Here is a 20,252-nt window from a genome sequence, read left to right as displayed (position 1 = left end):
GGCACTGTCCTCCATGCAGAATGACCTTGCCTACTCCATGCACACAGTGTTTCTGGTGCGTGTCCCATTCCTTGGGGCTTCACCTATAGTCACCTGCATCACTGATCAGTTTTGTTTTTGATTTGCAGCAACCAAGGTGGTGAGTCATTTGATCGAGAAGCTCCCAGGCAGCTCTGGAGAGAAGTGGCCTCCAACAGACGTGGTTGTCAACATTATTGCTGTGCTGAACAACTTGGTTGTGGAAAGCCCTGTTGCTGCACGTGACATTGTCTACTTTGATGGCCTGCGGAAGCTATTCTACATCAAGAAGAAAAGGGACAGGTGGGGAAGACCTGGGGATTCCTCCTCCAATTCCATATGCTGAAACCACCAGTTGAATTCCCAGAACTCCATATTCAGTCACATTTTAGGCCATCTGGCTGCTTTATACCAATTGCAAGGGTGTGAAATTAGTCCACCTGCTGCTAAACAGTACGTCCTCCTGTCTAAATTTCTATTAAGGGGAGTGTTTGTGGATTTGCAAAGCTGTGAGTCTGTTCCTACAGCCCATGCCCATTTGTTAAGACAGACCCATTTTCTTCCAGAAGTGTAGCCCAAGCCTATTGGATGTATCACTGAATTTAGTAGGGCTTAGTCCTAAGTACGTGGGAGGAATTCAGCTGAGTTGTCCCCCCTCTCTTCCTCCATGCGCTTAAATTTGCTCTGGAAGATGGGGGGAGCCCCCCAGAACAGGTTTAGGGGGCACAAGGGGGAAGGAGAGTAGCTAAATCCCACTGCACAAGCAGACCTTGTTCCTTGTGTCCATACCCCACTTAGCCTTATGTGGAATTCCTCACTATGTGTCTAAGGGTTGCTACCTTAATTCTCAGTGGTTCACTAATAGACATGATGTAACCTAGTATAAAATCCACCAATAGTTTATGAAGGAAGAGAGTCTATGTCTTAAAGTGCACTTGCAATGTGTTGTGACTGTTTTTATTCTCCAGCTCAGACAGTGAGAAGTCGTCGAGAGCTGCTTCCAGCCTCCTGACCAACATGTGGCAGTACAGCAAGCTTCATCGGGACTATAAGACGGTATGTTCCTTCCTCCCAATTACGTAGTGAACTTACAGGGGAAGAACTGACTTCCTGCCCAGTCTAGAGGGGGAAGTATGGTTGCCCCTTCAAGTCCTGCAGTGTGAAAGCTTGCACTCCTGGACATCCACATCACAAGAGAAATGACTTCATACGGTGCCTGTGCTGCAATATGCATGAGTAGATTTCTGATTCTAGAAATGATCAGCTACAAAGGCCAGCACGCCTATATTAGTAGTAGTTTTCTGGAAGAATGAATTTCAGTAAGTATAGTTTTGTCATGGAGGCATAAGAAAACATATACCTGCCCTACACCCCTATTTTGAATCACAATTAACAGTATGGGAGCCCACCCTATACCCTTTTGCATCTAACTTTAACAAGGGATGCTTAGTGGGTACCTGCTGTGCTTTGGGTTTAGCCCTATAGTACTGAATAGGAAAGTGACAGAGATGTGCTGTTTGTTCAGCTGCCATTTTGGCCTTAGCTGAGGATATTGCCCTAAATAGATCAATAACCTATAGTTTTAGTCCAGGAATCATGGCACTTATCTAAGGTGTCGGGAATGTGTGTCCTCCAAGGGCTTGGCAAGTGCCACTTGTTTTTAGGGCTCCTCCTTATTTTAAATGTTTGAACATTTTAGCACACTATTAGAACATAACACATCACCCTTATTTCTCATAGTGGGGGGCTTCCATTTCAGACATCAGGCACAATAAAATTCTCTTATGAGGGAGGAAGGGGCACCCCCTGCTGCAGGTCATTCTCTTCTGCAGTATCACAGATATGAATTCTAGATTGGCAGTTCTTTTGAGAATCTGTGCCATCTTGGGTTTTATATCAATAGGGCACTGGGTGGGTGGAATGATGTGCCCTTGTGATATTTTTCTTCTGTGTTTTACAGAAGGGCTATCGAAAAGAAGACTTTGTTGGCCTGTAAAGAAAAGGGAATGCAGAAATGGACTGTCCAGCCCTAACCCTTCATGGAATTTGTACGTGAATCACCATCATGGACTGTGCCGCCGCTGCATGAAGCTTGCCCTCTGCAGCTTCCCTCCTTTTTATAGATCTCAGGCCAATTTGGCTGGTGTGCCTTATTTTTTAATTATTCATTAGTGTTTCTTTTTCAAGCCTGCTGGAAACTCATCATCTTCTGCTGGCCATCTTATCTTCATAAAAACAAATCTTAACTGTAAAGACGTGAGTCAGCATCCAGGCAAATTCTCAGGACTCTACTTCTCCTTCACATCTTGTACTGGATGCCCTTGGATCCCCAGTCATTATTTGAAATTCACAAACACTCATGTCATGGCAGGATTTCCAGTCTTGGGAAGGATGCTGAGGGGCCTTCCTTCTCCCTCCTAAAAGTCCTGCTGTTCATAGGTCACTCCCCACCATCCTCTCTGAACCCCTAAAATGATGGGCTTCCTTTTCACTTTTAAAGATCTAGGAGATCTTCTTTTCTTGAGGCATGGATCAATTTTAATGAGAACTATAAGCTCTACATATATGACACCAGAAAACCACTTGTTTCTGGTGGTATTGAACCTGTTAATGGAATTTTGAGGGATAAATGCAATGTTTAAAGTTAGCACTGGCCAAAAAGTAGGGCAAGAATGCTTTGGCATATAGTTTTATGGTGGAATTGGGTGACGGATTCTTTCATTTTAATTAGTTTGTATGGTCAATAGCAGGTATCCTGAAGACGGGATTTTCTGGAGCTACACACACTGTATATGTGTACTGTTTCTGTTTGGGTGATAGCACTGGTGAAGTAAGAGGTGGGTGGGATTATGCAAAAAGGGTGCTGGCTGGCTTAGAACCTGCTGGGGAAAAAGAGGTCCTTGGGCTGGTCTCTGGCCAGCTTTGCGCAAAATGTTACTTTGGCTCTATGCTGGCAGGAATGCCTTGGTGGCTATAAAGTGCCAGGTACTGGTCCACTGAACTGTATTTGATTATAGGGTAAAACCAACAGCCTTGATCTAAAGTGCTAGGACCCTGTCAAATGAGCCAACACTGGCTGGGATAGAATATGTTAAGGCACAAGATGACCGGATTAAAGTTTTAGTAAAATTAAGCTGTCTTTTGTGTGCCAGTATTCTACATGAAGGAAGTTACATAACGACTAATTCACAGTAGCTTTCATTCAGGGGTACATCCTTCGTGCAGTCGAATGGCAGATTATTGGAATGTCCTATCAGAATGTTGGCTAAAGGGGAAGTTACTACAGAGGCTGTGATGGCAGACAAACATTGGTTATGGCTGTCATCTGGTACCTGTTCAGGCCAATGGGGAAGCTGGAGGCTGTAGGATCTGGTACTAGTCCCACTACATGCTATGTCCACCAATCTGACAGGCTTTTTTCACTGCCTAGCTGAAAGCCATTGATTGAGAAGGTTTCTCTTACTGGAGTAGTTGCGCTGTTAACTGCACTACCTTTCACATAAATCAGCAGCAGCTCTCAATAGCTGTCATTATCAAAGTGAGTCATACAACTACTATGGGTGGTAGTCAACTAATTTTTACTCAAGAGTAGCCCTATTAAAATACTTAGCCAAATTTAGCCATGTTCATTTACTTTAAGAGACAAGCTGCTGTTGGAATGGCAGCTGATTTCAGTATTTGGGAGGAAAATAACTACCCCAGCATCCTCTCTCTGACGTTCTTGCTGTAATTGTTAAAATTTGTACCCGGCATAGATATGAGACCAGACTCTGCTCAGCCACAACGGGAAGCCAAGATGGACTCGAGGGGCAATAAGAGGGAATAAGTTTTTCCTGTACATACTGTATATAGAATGCTTTTGTTTTTACTCAGTATAGTGGATAGGCTATTATCTTGTAAAATTGCTGCTTTTAACAACTCATTAATTTTGACAGCATTATGTATGCTTCCTTGGAAATCACAACTGTGCAACTGAAAAGCTGAAGTCACCTTAAGAAAGTCAATTAAGCAGCTGGCATCTTGTTTTAGTAAAATAGCTACCTTTGCATGGTGCATAGTGATGCACCACTCACCAGTTCCTCCAACATCTGACACTCTTCCTATTTTCAGAGGTGATCATCTGTATATAAAAATTGAGGAAACAGCTCCCCTAATTTCCAAGTAAGGATGGATGTTATTGTAGAGCTATCTCAAAGGAACATGCACACTCAAGCATCAGATAGGCTGCCTGGAAGTAGAGCTGTTATCTCTTAACAACTGTCTGGGAGAGGGGAGGAGCCAAAAGTATCAACAAATGCACATAGCTCAGCAAGTTAAGCAGGTAATTAAAACTTGCTAATTTGCCAGTCTGCTGCTTCTACTAATGTTGTTCGCCAAAGACCTGCCTCTGCTCTCCACAGAGAGGCACAATCATCCCTATTTTGTTTGTCAAATGAGAAGCCTGGATGCAGGATTGAAAGCCTTAGCCATGAACACAAGGAGAAAAGTGGGAAGACAAGTCATTTTGTGAAGATGGCCACAGCCTTTGGCCCATTTGCTGGTAAAATACACCTGGTTAAAGTTTAAATTGTAATGAACATGGCACGTAATAACAATACCCTTGGATTATCTCTTAGGAACTAAATGAGCTCTTAAGAGCATATCTACCTTTGTTCGTTAGGCTCTTCTCTAACTTCTGAAATAAAAATATTTCAATATTATATATTTCTGTTTGTTTTATGAGAACCTGAAGCACTGAAAGATAGGCATGTTAAATGCTACATCAAAGAACATGTGGGTGAAAGGACTAGGTCTTCTTCAGTGCTTCTGCTAGAGAGAAATATACCACAAGTGGCAAGACAGCTTACTGACCCATCAGGTGATCAGCCTCAGTGGTGCAGTATGGAAGGAATTCCATCCAGTACAGCATTTCTCACCCCTGTATGAAATGTTGCACCTGCAAAAATTCTGTTTCCTGTACAACTATTAAGAACCTTGTCTTCCTCTGAATCTGGAAATCTTTTGCACACTTTTGAGCATGCTCAGTGCATGCTCTCTAATTCTGAGCAGACTCATTGATGTTGCTAAATAAAGGCTTTGACCATTTATTGCTGTTACTTTTTCTTGTTATGCTATAGTCTACATGTGTCAGTGGCATGTATACTTTGAGTTTACCACTCGGGCTTACCATTCTGTCTCCTGAGAACTCTGGGAACTGTGATTCCATGAACTGGGGAAACGCTCTAGAACAGAATCCTCAACACCATCACCAAAATACAAATCCCAGGATTCTTTGAGGGAAGGCACAACTGTAATGAATATCTATAATGGAGAGAATATGTAACACCTTGAAAAACTGAAAATGCCCAGAGCATTACCTGTATCCACATAGAAAATGGCAGCTGGCATGCTCAAAGAACTACAAAAGACTTATGATACAGGACTTTTTTGCATTCAGAAACCATGTTAACTTCCTCAAAAAGGCTTGTCTTCAGTAGCTGTAACAATTCTCTCTTTAACATCCTTTTCATGATTTTACTGGAAGATATCTTTTAAAAGGGCTTCCCTACAAAAAACAAACACACACAGACTGGCTATCCTTTAGTTAGCCCAGTTACAGTGATAGATTGCATATTTTTATTATTTAATGAATCTTGGGTGCATTTCAACTGTTTATGAGGGATTGTTAATTTTAGCCCTCATACCTTACGCGCATGAACTAAAAAAGTAGTTTAGTTCAATGCAAAGAATTATACTTTTCTGCAATTTCTCTCTCCCCCTCTTTAGCAATCTTAACCACTCCATGGTTGTCTACAGATACAACTGCCTCATTGGCTGGTTTCCTGCTTCTTATGTATTTAAGTTTTAGATTTTTAAAATGTTCTTAGTAAAACGCTCTTCAAATTCTTTTGACACTTGCTTTGTTGTCAGCTTATAACTATAAAAACACTATGAAATAGTGCCGCCTCTTTGCCAGCTTTCACATTGGTAACTAATGCTTTTAACAGCATTAAGTTATCTAATACATTATTATTATTAGGCAACGTACACCAAAAGCCCCAGGCCTCAAAAATACAATTTTATTTTATTTTTTGCATGCAAACAAAATATCATGCTTCTGGTACTAAATTGGGACTAGCACAAATATAGCAAAATGAAAAAACCTTTAAAAAACTAACCTCAGAAAAGCCCTTAAAAATGAAAGCAGTATTTCAGAAGTATGCTGATTAGAGTGTAACTGAAGAGGTTTCCTCTCCTGCTAGCTAATGATTTTGAAAGGAATAAGGCTGCCTCCTATCTCCTAGTTACTATCCCCATTATTAAAGATGAGTAGTGCATATGCCTTTCTTCCGTGATGAAACACATTCATAAATATATCTAATGCCTTCAGTAGATATGCTTATGAGCCTTCAACCTACGTGGGGCAGTCCTGCTCATCTGTGTAAACAGTGCAAACATAAAGTGTTATCAGCAGCCTTACGGTGCATTGTATTTCTTTTCTCAGGACACAACTACCACTTTCACTGTGACCTAAAGAGCTGAACTGGAAGCAAGAGGAGTCCCCATGCAGACCTCTTTGTGGCTGGAGGAAAGCGAGGGGCAAAAGTCATTAGCATATTCAGAGGAATTGTATCCAGATAAAGTGATATTTCCAGTTTGGCCTCAAGATTAAGCACCAATGGACTAGACAGTGCTAGTGTTCATGGTTGGGAAGAAATTTTAGTGCGTATAAAGACCATGAGAATGTCAATTCCATTTTCATTGTTTTTAGCTGCTGGACCAAGTTAGTAGTGCCCATTTAGTCCTGACACAACTCAACCCTGATATGCAGAAGCTCCAGTTTTTCCCCAAGTCAAGGCTTAACCCTTTAGATGCCAGTTAACGTGAAGACATCGGCTTTCTAGAGGCTGAAGTTGACAGCCCAGTGACTACTTATGCCACAAAACAGCTAGCTTAAAATATTTATTTATTTAGCCACTTTCTGGTGTGCATACAATGTTTTTAAAGCAAGAACACCTGCCCAGTGAACAGTTTAGGCAGCAAACAACATTAGTAGCTAAACACAGCCTAAGAAATACTTTTTGAGGTGCCATTATTGCAATTAGGCCTTTTGGTGGGTGACTTACTCAGAGCCTTGCCAGAAGAAAACAAAGAAGCAGAGGACAAAGGACCATGTGCCAATCTTTTCTAAGACTTGCTGTGACAATTTTGTTAGCTGGAACATAAGTAAAACTTGACCTTTTCATTCTGAACTTTCAGTGTCATTACTTTTCAAATCCTCCCTCCCCCAAAAGCTATGCTTTTCTTGAAGTTCAGGCAGATGTTCCATCAACATTATAGCGCTTCTCTTTCCATCCTAGGCATTGATCTGCACTTAGTGGCAACAATGTATTGCTAAGGCTGTATTCACAAACTACGTAACTAACTTAAGGCAAGTTTTCCAAGTAAATGTGGCTAGGATCAGGCTGTAAAGCTCTTAGAAAGTGCTACTTACCCAAGGGCTGCAGCTGTCAATGTGATTTTCATTCGGAAACTAAATGGCTAATCTAATCTGTTTTGTCCAAGACATTGCCTCCATTACACTGCTTTTGACTGATACGTTTCCAGCCACAACAGGGTCTCAGCAGTGCCAGACCAAATTGCTCTTATTTTCCTTTGTTCTATTACCTTAATGTTGGCCAGTCATCAGTGCCCATTTCTGAAATAGAAAGGGCTATCCAGAGATGTTAGCAAAAACAAAGGAGTCTGACAGACGTTGTTGGGGTGACCTAGTGCAAGATCAGCATAGTGACCTAGTGCAAGATCTTCACCCAAGAACATACAATAGGGTTATTCATTCCTAACAACTTCCCTTGATCCTGAGTAGTTATACAAACTAAAGATAATCAAAGTATAAGGCACTAACAAAGTCTTGCACATTTCAGGATTAACAGAACTCCCCCAACAATTACAGTGCTGAAGTGATATAAAACCAAAGAGTTGGAAGGGATACTGTAGACAAGGAGTGGCTAACATTTTGGGCCCAAAGGCTGCATTTACTCTTGACTAACCTTAACTCCTACATGTATGCACATGTGTGCACGCACACACACACTGCATGCACAGGTATGCAGCTGGTCGCGCTCAAACACTGTCAATTTTGATTTTGTTTCTTCTTGCTGCTGCCACCAAAGTGCTGAGGTGTTGGGGGATGAGACAAAGTTAGGTGGGGGCCCACATGAACTCAGGTTAGATATCCATATTGTGGATTATAGCAATTCAGGTCCAGCCTCTTCGTGTAGGCTTCCAGAGCAGGAAACCACCTGCCCTCTAGGTAACTGGGTCCACTGCCACAGTTCCACTTCTGGTGACTTGGAAACCATGGTTCTATTAATGCTGCAAAAAAATCTTATTAGTCTGTTTTTGCAGTCATCTAACACCACTGACTCATACATAGTCAGCTTGTGATCAAACACAATGCTAAAATCCTTCTCACGTATACTATTGCCATGCCAACCTAGGTATTCCCACCACCCAAACCTGTGCATTTGAATTTTGCATTGGTCTCTGTTGAACTTCATGTGTTAATCAGCCTAGTTTCCAACCCACTGAGATCATGTTGAATTTTATTCCTGTCTTCTGAGGTGTTAGTGATCCCTCCCATTTAAATGTCCTCCATAGATGTGCTAAGGATTCCCCTCCACCCCTTCTGCTAAGTAATTAATATTATGAAGAGTGTGGGGCCCAGGACAGAGCCCTACAGCACTCAATTTGGTTGTTATGGATCAAAGAAACTACCCAAGCCAATTGTCATTGTCAAGGCACATCGTGATAATCAGTTTCACCAAGGAAAATTCCAGCATCTCTTAGATATCATCCTCTGTCACCAGGCAGTAGAAATCTGTCCTTGCTCCATAGTTCCGAGATCCCAAATCAGAGATGTCAATCTCACTCCTTTGGTTTTCCCCAAGCTGTATTTCTTCCAAAGCACCAAGTGGAGGACCATCAGGGCCACTCATGGGAGGAGGTGGTGCGCCTTTGAAAATGGACCCCCTGCCACCTGTAGGATGGGAAGGAGAAGGTAGCAGTTAGCAGAGAGGAAGGGATGGCGAGGCAGAATGAGACAAGTTGAAGTGCTTTAAAATGACCAGTGCCACTATACTTTCTGCTAGTACAGTGGTACCTCGGGTTACAGACGCTTCAGGTTACAGACTCCGCTAACCCAGAAATATTACCTCGGGCTAAGAACTTTGCTTCAGGATGAGAACAGAAATCGTGCTCCGGTGGTGTGGCAGCAGCAGGAGGCCCCATTAGCTAAAGTGGTGCTTTAGGTTAAGAACAGTTTCAGGTTAAGAACAGACCTCCAAAACGAATTAAGTACTTAACCTGAGGTACCACTGTATTCACAAGAAGGACATATATACAGTTCAAGCTCATTTAAACACCAGTTTAAGTATCATTGCTTCCCACCAACATTTCTGCAAATAGTACTTCAGTGAGATTGCTATCCTTCCTCAAAGAACTAGTTGCCAAGGCTAGCCGGAGAGAAGGAAGAACTATTAAACCAATTTAAGTATCAAGTTGCGTGAGATGCAGGAGATCTATAACTAGGAGACAGTACAGATTGGGGTAATGGCACAGGGAAAAGAGTTCAAATTTTTTCCCCTCAGGTCTGAGGCTTAGGGTCACTGTTCCAATCAAAGCTGGAGCCTCTGGCTACTTTTAACTAAAAGCAGAAATGTCAGGAGATCTAATTATAGACCTCCTGCATCTCACGCAGCTTGGGAGTCAGTTGGCAGTTTTAAACTTAATTTAAATGTTTTATTTTAGAGCATGCCTTGACATGTCAGACAAGAGTAAGGGGCCTGAATATTTCAACACCTAGGGAATCTGGAGGAGGCTTCAGTCCCCGCCTTTTGCCAATCCCCAGGGTCTGAGAGGAGCTGCTCTTCCCCTTAGCGCTGACAGGCAGCATTTCAAAGACCTCAGGAGGGGAGCTGGGAAGAGAAACTGGCAACACCTTTGTAAGCCTCATGAAATACATTTAATGTGCATCACTTTCTCTCAAGAAGGGGAGAGGGAGAGAGAGAGAGAGAGAGAGAGAGAGAGAGAGAGAGAGAGAATCAGGCACTCCTAGTGAGAATGAAATGTCTTCCAAACAACTATTCCCTTTGCAAGTGAGAGAATGAGGAGCCTCAAGCATCCTGGCATGCTGTTGTATGGAGCAACTAGACTAATGAGGAAAGCTTCCAACAAGGTGCACAGCCCCGCCACACAAGAAACAAGGCCTATTAATGACAGTGAACGCAACACCCTCAGCAAAATAAGCCCAACGCTGCTGTCTCAACTAAAAGAAAAGCCCAGCCAAACCCATTATTTTCTCTGTTCTTCTCTTGACAATAAAATCACCGTGTACAAGCGAGCTGGGCTTGCTCTTGCCAGTCGCTCATAAATCTTTTATGACCACTGAACTTATTTTGCTCCTGTTACTAAAATTAAAATGTATTGCTTTGCAAGTGCTCAGCCTGTGTTAACAAATCCCTAGGGCCAGAGCGTGTTCTTCACAACCTCTGGAACCGATGCCTCAGGTGCGCTTCCTACTCATTGATCCATTGTCCAGCCATAGTCCCACAGGCCTAGGAAAAAGGATCTCAGGACTAAACCACCAAGCTCTCTGTAGTCTCAGGCTCAGAGAATGGAAAACTGCCCTTTGGTGGATATAAAACCCATTTCTTTTATGAACTCTTGGGTATGTTTGCACATAAATGATAGATGGAGGTGGTAAATTACGTAAATTTCCACTCCTTGGTATTGCTACTCTAAGGAAGCATGTAGCAATAATGACACCATTATTTCCTTTCTTCCTCTACAAACACACAAATGGATTCATAGCCAAAATAACATGTTCTCTATGAAAACATGTTGCCCTGCTCCCTATCCAATGTTAGCAGTGAATGGGAAAAACAGATGAATTAATTCTTCTGCTACAAAATGTGCCACAGTATGTATGTGTGGACTGCTGCATGACAGGGAAGATAATTTCATTTGGATTGAGGCAATGGTTGTTTGACTGATGAAGGATCAGCTAATTAGGTGTAATTCTGGAATGGCCATTGAAAGGAAGGAAGGAAGGAAGGAAGGAAGGAAGGAAGGAAGGAAAGAAAGAAAGAAAGAAAGAAAGAAAGAAAGAAAGAGGGAGGAAGACCTGTTATGCCATTTGGAAGCCACAGACACAGCATACAATGGTGACCAAGCCTGGTGATCAACCAAAGTAGACACATTCTGCCAAGTCAGATGCTATATAAAGGCCTTAAATAAATACTACTGCTTGTGATCTGACTACACTACACAGGCTTAAAGTAGAGAAAATAAATTTTAAGGAATCTGAAAGTGGGTGCAGAGGGTTCACTTCCATTGGTCTCCACTGTCACCTCTGGCTGAACAGGTTTTGATAATTCTGAAATAAAGAAGAAACCTATTTCCTAGAGGTGAAACTAAGATGAGAATACATAGCACAATTTGATCACATATTCCAAAGCATCTTTAATTTGGGGAGGGGGTAGCGGTCACCATCTGACTAGCCTTAGCTTTTGTAATCAAAAGTGAGGCCTGATCCTACACATCTCCACTCTAAAGGAAGCTCCCTTGAGTTCAATGGAACTTATGTTAAAGTAAGTGTACATAGGGTTTTTGGCATACCATACTAAAATAGCTGTAATAATACAGGCAGGAAGCACACAGTTAGCTCATGGCAGTGTGTAGAAAGGCACCTGGCTGATTGATTAATAAAGCTGCTGGGCTATACTTTTGCTAATTTTAGCAAGTGCAGTGTTCTTCTATCAAGTGAATTTTTAATGGTGTTTTTTCTTTCAAACTTAATTGTGAGCCTCACTTGAGAATCTTTCTGGCTAACTGTGGACTAACACTCAAAAAAACAAAAAACCACAGAGCAGGATCAAGAGCAACTGTGTGTTCTCCTGTTGGCATGCTATGGTGACAGAGTGAAGATTAAACAGTGCTGTTACCAGAGTCTCCTTCAGGGTGCGAATCCCCCCGGAAATCCAAGTAATTGCTGTTGAGGATCAGCATAGGGTCCTTGTCTTCCTGGAAACTGGTCTGGGGGTCTCCCCTGAGGCCTTGATAGGACACTTTTCGCGGCAGGGCGAGGCACAGTTCCTTCCAAAAATCAGATGAAGGGGCCTAGAAGCAGCAAAGAGACAGCATCTTGTCACATGCTCATCAGTTACACACAAACCCTTGTGCGATATATCTGTAGGCAAGTCCCAGCAGCCCTGCCTTGAGGGCAGCGTTCTCACAGGCGCTCCTCGTCTATGAAGCACAGGCACCCTGTCTGGCTCCCAAAGGATTGAACAGAGGGAGATAAATGTTTGCTACAACAGAGGGATCTACAGCTCCACCAACAGTTTTCCCATTCAGCTTTGTTTCATCTTCGAGATGAAACGCACTGCAAAACCTAAGAGGTATTAAGTGGCATTACTTCTGATGGAAGGCTTTCGTGACCAGATAAAGCAACAGATTTCGCCTTTCCATTAACCTAGGATTTCAGTGCAATTTTAAATTGAGTGAATTCTTCCCCCCCCCCTTTTTTTTAAAGTAAGGCTTTTGGCTTTGTCCTCATGGATAAAAGGCAAGAGAACATGTGGCTGGTATCCAGCAAAAACTCAGAAACAGACTGCAATGCTTCAATGCCTTGCACAGATAGTTTTCCCAAGCTTGCTATTTCCTAACTTCATCTCACCTTAGTGGCCCAGTCTGTACATCACAGTAAACCATAGCTGCAAGCTACAGCTGCATGTAGTAAGCCAGGTTTACTCAAACTCGGCCCTCCAGGTGTTTTGAGACTACAATTCCCATCATCCTTGACCTAGTCCTGCTAGCTAGGGATCATGGGAGTTGTAGGCCAAAAACATCTGGAGGGCCGAGTTTGAGGAAGCCTGCAGTAGGCCATAGCCCTAGAGGAGAAAGTGACCTATAGACTTTACGAGAATTTGAGACAGATACTGGGAGCTGCCTGCACCCTTGAGGTAAAGGGGCATAGCTGACAGGGACCTCCAGCAATCCTTTACAGCCTTTTCAGGCACAAGAAACCACAATATTTCTACGTAATCCATTCTACTTCCTTGTTGCTACTTCAGCCTAAATGATCTGATAGAGTGCTTCTCTGGGGAACAGCAAGGTGGGTAGATATACAAATTAAATAGAGAATTATTTTTATTGACCATTGGGCCATATCAAGTCAAAATGTACAGCTACACAGGACCAACACTGTAAATAAAACAGCAGGAATTAAAAAATGAAAACATCATTAAACAAAAAACATTGGCAGGAAATTAACAGCCACCATAAACATTCAGCAGAAGCATCCACAAACTTTTAACAGCATTTGGCCACAGCTAAGGAAAAGCTGGCCACTGTGTTGATAATACCCTTTTTTGAACTTGCCAGTAAAAAATAAATTATTTGAAAGCCTGATGAATGGCAACATTCCCCCAGAATCTGATGAAAAAATTACAAGCTTTCTCAGAAATTGAGCATCCAGTAAGTAATGGGTTATATCTTTCACAGAACGTTGTCCACATAAGCAGATTTGGGAAGCAAAAGAAATATTTTTGCATCTCCCATGACAGGAAGTTGCATACCCTGCATTGTGAGTGCAGGGAAAGTCTTATGCTGGTGAAATTTGATAGATCCATCAGATACAATTCAATATGTTTATATTTAAACTTAACTGCCATGGTGTGATTTTAGAGTTGGAAACAAAATGGAGGTATTTCTGAATTAAGAGGTCACAAACACTATTCTTTAAATCAAGTTTTGCAACCATAGAATTCCTGCTGAAAAAATATTCAACGAAAATAATTTTTTTGTTACCAAGCATCAGAGTTGAATAAACTATCCCTTGACTATTAATTACAACAATCTTTTGGTTATATTGATTCAAAAGAATTGCAGGAGTTAATTCCAATAGTTAAAGCAGGCTAGCAATCACTTTTACTTTTAGAGCTAAAATGGCCCATTTTTTATTGGAGAAATGCTGTTAGCATATTTGATGGTGTTCTGAACCCAATCAAGTCGGATGAGAAGCAGACACACACACACCCTGAACCCCAAGATCTCAAATGCAAAGAGCAACTGCATAGTTAATTTGAACCCATTTTAGAATTGGCAATAAGCATGCCAATATTTCGAGGTACTATTCAGCTGTCATTCAGCTTTTAGTTTTATGGAATTTCCAGAGAGCTGCGAACCACCAGAGATGGAATATACAGAGCTCTTTCGCCATGTGTGCCTGTTTCCAGCAGGGCAGCAGGTATGTACAGCCAAACAGAACACTATCCCTGCACTAACCCCCTGCTCATCAGCTGGTGAGTAGAGAGCAGAGAGTATAATCTTGCTGGCTGAAGGGGTTTGCTCTGCCAGAATGAAGACTGGCTTGTGGGCCAGAGGTTGCCCACTCCTGCTGTATAACCTCCTTGCAAACCAATCAGGATGAACAATCTGGAATCCACCCTAAATATAGGAATATACAGTGGTACCTCGGGTTACATACGCTTCAGGTTACATATGCTTCAGGTTACACACTCCGCTAACCCAGAAATAGTGCTTCAGGATAAGAACAGAAATCGGGCTCTGGCGGTGCAGCGGCAGGGGGAAGCCCCATTAGCTAAAGTGGTGCTTCAGGTTAAGAACAGTTTCAGGTTAAGAACAGACCTCCGGAATGAATTAAGTACTTAACCCGAGGTACCACTGTAGATGGACACAGTCCACTTACGAGATAATTTAGCTTAGTTTTTAAGGGTAATACTCCTACCAAATTAACACATGGCCGGCAATGCTGGTGTTCGAGGTTCTCCAAGAATGTATTTCTACTGATGTAATCAAAGGCAGTTTTAAAATCAACAAAAACTGCAAAGAGCTTATTTTTTCTGTTAACACAGGAATTAAATGAGCAAGCACAGAATGGTTGTCAAGCATTAACTAGCCAGCTTTAAAGTCAGCTTGTTATTCAGCAATTACATTGTGCAACATCGGCCATTCTTCATACTCAAAACAGGAGGTATTTTACATGTAATTTTTAATGCTATCTATAAGACTGATTGGTATATAATTTGTGTGTTGCCTTTCTTGAAAACTGGGATCGCTGGCTCAGATTCCACACTGATGGAATACAGCCAATTGGGTTTTTTTGAACCAAATAATTTAGCAATGACAGGACCACTCCACTGGATGTTACTTTAAAACCTCTCTTGATATTAATTCCTCTCCTAATGCCTTATTTTGGAAAGAGTCAGATTTTTAATCTGACTAAGAAACAAGAAGCCAAAGATCGCACTTACAGAGCTCAAGACTGGCAGCCCGTTGCTCATGTACAGCAACAGTCTTATTAAAAATGTTAATGTGCTGTTCCCATTTTGTCTTAGAGATAGGAGTAAACAAAAAAATAGCGGACATATGGTGGCTTTGATCCACTCACTGCCAGAAGCAAGCAGTATCCTTACACCTAATGGCATTTTCCAGGCACTGTTAAAGCTGCTTTGAAATATTTTGGCTGTCGTAACTTCTTATTAGCTGGGGCGGGGAGTAGGTAGTTCCTTGAATGCTGTGTCTAAAAGGCCTGTTATCAAAGCTGCTTAGGATTCTTTACATTGTAAGTAAAATCAAGAAGCCCCTTTCTTATGTCTTGAGGCATAGGTTGTGTGCACAGCAGAGTGTTAATTGCACAAGTGAGTTGCACAGCTCTGATTTTTCCATGTGGATTTTTGTGCACATCTGTCCACAGAACCACCTTCAAATGAACTCTATTGTAGTGCTTCCTGTCCCCCAAGAGTGGGAGGTGCTTGATGGGATGTCTTTGCACTGTGTGCTGTTGTCCCCTCCCCTCCATTCCTCGCACTCCCTAAGTTCTGGAAACCTAAGGTCTATTGCAAGCATGCTTGCAGTTATTTGTTTACCTGTGTGTGCATCCTATTTATGTATTTAAATATTTATATGAGGTACAAGTTTTGCATTATACCAGACTTACAAAAAACGATGGGTCCAGTGCTTTAAAAACACACACATGTGTCATGTCACTAGTTTTTCTAATTGTTGTAACCTGCCCAGGGACGGTGAGGTGAAGGGTGGGTGAAAAACCTAAGAAAATAACTAAATATCCTGATGTGCAACTGCAAGGAGTATTGTGAGTCACAAGCATGCTATTGTTCATTTAGCACAGATAAAGAAACAGCAATAACTGTAAACCCGAAGTCTCCATCCTGCTAGAATGCTCCCCTGCAAATGCTCATTTTAGGGAAGGGTTTGTGCTTTTTTCCTTCTCCAGTCTCTAACTTCCCCCTCTCTTTTCATTTCTCTTTACACTGAGAGTACTCTGGGTGAAGCAAGTATATGTTTCCAATTCTTATTTCTCAGGTTCTGGTGCCTCCCTGTGGCTCTGTTTGCTTCTTTAAAGTGGGAGTTAAAATATAACTTACCGTATTTTTCGCACCATAGGACGCACTTTTTCCCCTTCAAAAATGAAGGGGGAATGTGTGTGCGTCCTATGGAGCGAAGACAGCATAGCCCCGGGACCCTCTGCCGGCTGGAGAGGTGACGCGCGGCTATGGCAGGAGCCTCTATAGCCGCGCGCCACCTCTCTAGCCGGGAGAGCGCGCTTGGGGCTAAAGAAGCCCCGCTTACCCACTCCCGGCTGGAGAGGTGACACACAGCTATGGCAGGAGCCTCTTTAGCCGTGTGCCATCTCTCCAGCCGGGAGAGCGCGCGCGGGGCTAAAGAAGCCCCACTTATCCTCTACCGGCTGGAGAGGTGACACGCAGCTATGGCAGCAGCCTCTTTAGCCGCGCGCCATCTCTCCATCCGGGAGAGCGCGCACGGGGCTAAAGAAGCCCCCAGCGACCCTCTCCCGGCTGGAGAGGTGACACGCAGCTATGGCAGGAGCCTCTATAGCCGCGCGCCTTTGCACTGCTCCCCGACCTGCTCTTTGGGATGGTGGTGGGCTTCCCCCCGCCAGCCCCAAAGAGCAGGTCGAAAGGAACCTGAAGCCTGGAGGGTGAGAGGGGTCGGTGCGCAACGACCCCTCTCGCTCTCCAGGCTTCCAAGGTAGCCGCCTGAAGGCGTCTGAACGCACCTTAAACGGCACCTTGTTTTAGAGGGGGAAAACAAGAGGGGGGAAATTCTCCCCCTCTCTGCGCAGTGCCTCCTGCCGCTTCGCTGAAGGGGCGCTGGGCAGAGAGGGAGAGAATTTTTTTTCCTTGTTCTCTCCCCTCTAAAACAAGGTGCGTCCTATTGTCCGGTGCACCCTATGGTGCGAAAAATACGGTATCTATATTTTCTGCAATGCTTACAACACTGCTCATGGCCTCCACGCATGAGCCATGGAGCAGTCAAGCCATGTTCATCTAAAAAGGTATCATTTGGCAAATCTCTGGAGCTGATGATTTCCTAGTCAACAGGTAAATAGCTAAAATAATAACAGGAGATCATGATCAAAATAATGGACAGACAAAAATATATTCAGCCTACTTTCATGATGGTGCTACTCGTTAGTTCCAAGAAAAGCAGGTAACAGTTATTACTCTGGTATACATCACAGCAAGGTCAAGTAATGGAGGATTGGCTCTCAACCCTTCTTGGAAGAGAAGCTACTCTACACTTCTATGCTTCTTGAATAGTTTCAAGTACTGCCTTGCCACTGATAAACATAACCACAGTGATGAAGTTATGGCCTTGCAGCCCACAACTTACCATGGACCCAGCACGCCACATCAGAAGGGTCACTGTGCTCTTCTGCTGCTTAAGCAAATTTATGGCTGGATGTGCTATTTCTCGGTACTGGCTCTCAAAGACAATGAAGATTGGCCTCCGGGATAATTCCAGCAGCCTCCAAAGACCTTCCCTGCAAAACCAGACAATAGGTTAGAGTCCTAAGCAAATCCACAACCAAACTATTGAAAAAGCTTTGAACCCAATCTAGTCACCCAAAATATTAATTCTAAGCACGACTAGTTTCAGTAGAATTCAAACAGTTCAATGAAAACTTCGGGAACTGGTTTGAGTGGCATTAACACTAAACTGCCGTGCTTCATTTCCAGATATGTGAGAGAGATTCTGGGTGTTGTGATTGGAGGTGTATACAGAAATTGGATAAATTCAGAGGCCCTTCTAACCATAGATAGGAGAGCCAGGAACATACTCCCTCCTGCCTTCCTACTCCCTTCTACCTTCCCTCCTCCTCTTATGAGTACCACGTATTGGAACACTTGACTGGTTTGACAAGCCATAGTTTACCAGGACAACCAAATAAGCAAACTGTGATTTTAGTGATCCCTCCAAATCAGAATTGCACATACTATTTGCCTGTTTGGTCAACTTGGTCAACTTTCTATTAAACAAGGTGGGCAATAGGAGGGAGTGCACACTTGAGTCATTCCTGATCCTCCAAAAATGAAAGGAGGATCAGAGAACTTGTCTCTATTGCTGACTCTCTAATTACCTGAAATTATTGTTGCACCATTCCTGTTCCAGATATGCATTAGAGAGAACCACAATGAGGCGGCGGCACCGGCTAACATTCATAATCAGATCTGCAGAAGGTTCTGAAAGAGAGGAGAAAAACTAAATCTCTTCTGAGAAGGGCCAGAACCAATCCATTGTTGTTTCAGCATTCATCCTTCACCTGTACAAGAAAGAAATACCCTAGGATCCAAATGCATATCCACTCTGCTCTACAGAAAGGAGAACCCCTGGGCAGTGGAATAAAAACTAACCAGCCTGTTTAGAACTTCCCTGTCCTTCAGACAGCACCATTGGTTTTGGATATGAGTGCCTCTGGTGGAACACTCAGGACATTAAAAAAAAAAATGAAGAGTATACTCAAACATTGCATTTTTTATTATTATTAGACACACCACAAAGAGCACAATACAGATGCCGTTTCCATAGTACTATACACTCAAAAAGGTAATACAACTGCTGAGAAATGCTGTTTTGTGGTGTATTCTTGTTTAACCAGAACTGTCCACAGTGGGCAGCATTATAGAATATGGAGGAGCTGCATTTTGTACACAGCTTGTTTTGCATCCCCATGCAAATGGATGTTGCATACTTTTTATAGACGTTTTATTAAACAAAGCAGTTGAAGATAAGAACAAATGGTCTGAAGGCACATGATTACAGTGATATTGCTGAAGCAAGAACAGGGGTGGCCCTGTAAACTGCCTGGATAGGAACTACACTTCATGCTCTTTGGAGGAAGATTAAACAAGCTGTGCCCAAAATAAAGAAACAACACATTGTCAAACATATGCAATAACAGCCTGGAAACGTGGAGGCACAGGGAGAGGCAGCGGGCCAACACAAAACAACCACCCATTTCTATGAAATGCATATCTGCATATCTGCAAGGTCATGCAAGTTAAGCGATGCATCATGTCACAGACTTTGAACAGGTGTAAAAAGCCCACCAGTTGTGCTGAGCATATACTGGGCAGACTGTGAATACATCCTACTTAATATGCAAATGGAACCTAACTGTGGACAACTGGGTGGTTAAGGAGAATACATTTTTCTTCGTACAACAGAGAGCCTGTCTATAAAATATTCAGTTCCTACTTTGCACAGCTTTGCCATTATTGGTGTTTAGAATTAAAGGTATTTTAGGTTGCTTCAGATGCACAAAATAGTGTGCCAAAGGACAAAGTAATTTTTCAGAGCCTACTTTTGCATCTATTAAGTAGCAAAGTGCAGCGTTCAACAGGCTTCATTTCAGATACAGTGGTACCTCGGGTTAAGTACTTAATTCGTTCCGGAGGTCCATTCTTAACCTGAAACTGTTCTTAACCTGAAGCACCACTTTAGCTAATGGGGCCTCCTGCTGCTGCCGCACGATTTCTGTTCTCATCCTGAAGCAAAGTTCTTTACCCAAGGTACTATTTCTGGGTTAGCGGAGTCTGTAACCTGAAGCGTATGTAACCCGAGGTACCACTGTACTGCATTGCAATGTTTGTGGCCCTTTTCTTCACTCTGAAAAAGGATACAGATGTCAAGCTGGGATCATATATGAAATGCACAATGGTGTCCTGAATGTACACACCAGCCTGTATTCTAATATCTCAGTCAGATATAGCACTGCACTATGTTTTACATCTTTCCAATCTACCTTGGAAACAGGGACATGGATTAAGCTGTACTTGAAATGCAGAATGTTGCCCTGAAGTTGCATACCAACTTTCATCCTGCTGTCTCAGTGTCTAATAGAA

At 42.7% G+C, this 20,252-nt stretch overlaps 2 protein-coding genes across 7 annotated transcripts in view; one reads left to right on the top strand and one right to left on the bottom strand.

Annotated features, from left to right (window-relative positions):
• The window catches only part of PKP3 (plakophilin 3), a 43,473-nt gene extending 38,370 nt beyond the window's left edge, over positions 1-5,103 (top strand). For both annotated transcript variants that reach the window (XM_053396043.1, XM_053396055.1), the window contains exons 11-13: positions 129-321; positions 987-1,074; positions 1,979-5,103. In XM_053396043.1, coding sequence (XP_053252018.1) covers positions 129-321; positions 987-1,074; positions 1,979-2,014 — 317 coding nt within the window. In that variant the 3' untranslated portion in view covers positions 2,015-5,103. The remainder of the gene's footprint in view (positions 1-128; positions 322-986; positions 1,075-1,978) is intronic.
• A 3,032-nt stretch (positions 5,104-8,135) lies between these two features.
• SIGIRR (single Ig and TIR domain containing) overlaps positions 8,136-20,252 on the bottom strand; it is a 34,083-nt gene continuing 21,966 nt past the window's right edge. For all 5 annotated transcript variants that reach the window (XM_053395942.1, XM_053395982.1, XM_053395961.1 and 2 more), the window contains 4 exons: positions 18,488-18,590; positions 17,740-17,890; positions 12,003-12,177; positions 8,136-9,037 (listed from right to left, as the gene is read on the bottom strand). In XM_053395942.1, coding sequence (XP_053251917.1) covers positions 8,844-9,037; positions 12,003-12,177; positions 17,740-17,890; positions 18,488-18,590 — 623 coding nt within the window. In that variant the 3' untranslated portion in view covers positions 8,136-8,843. The remainder of the gene's footprint in view (positions 9,038-12,002; positions 12,178-17,739; positions 17,891-18,487; positions 18,591-20,252) is intronic.

This window comes from Podarcis raffonei, chromosome 1 (assembly GCF_027172205.1).
Source record: "Podarcis raffonei isolate rPodRaf1 chromosome 1, rPodRaf1.pri, whole genome shotgun sequence".
In the NCBI taxonomy this organism is placed as follows: Eukaryota; Metazoa; Chordata; class Lepidosauria; order Squamata; family Lacertidae; genus Podarcis; species Podarcis raffonei.
This window is presented reverse-complemented; position numbering and strand designations above follow the sequence as displayed.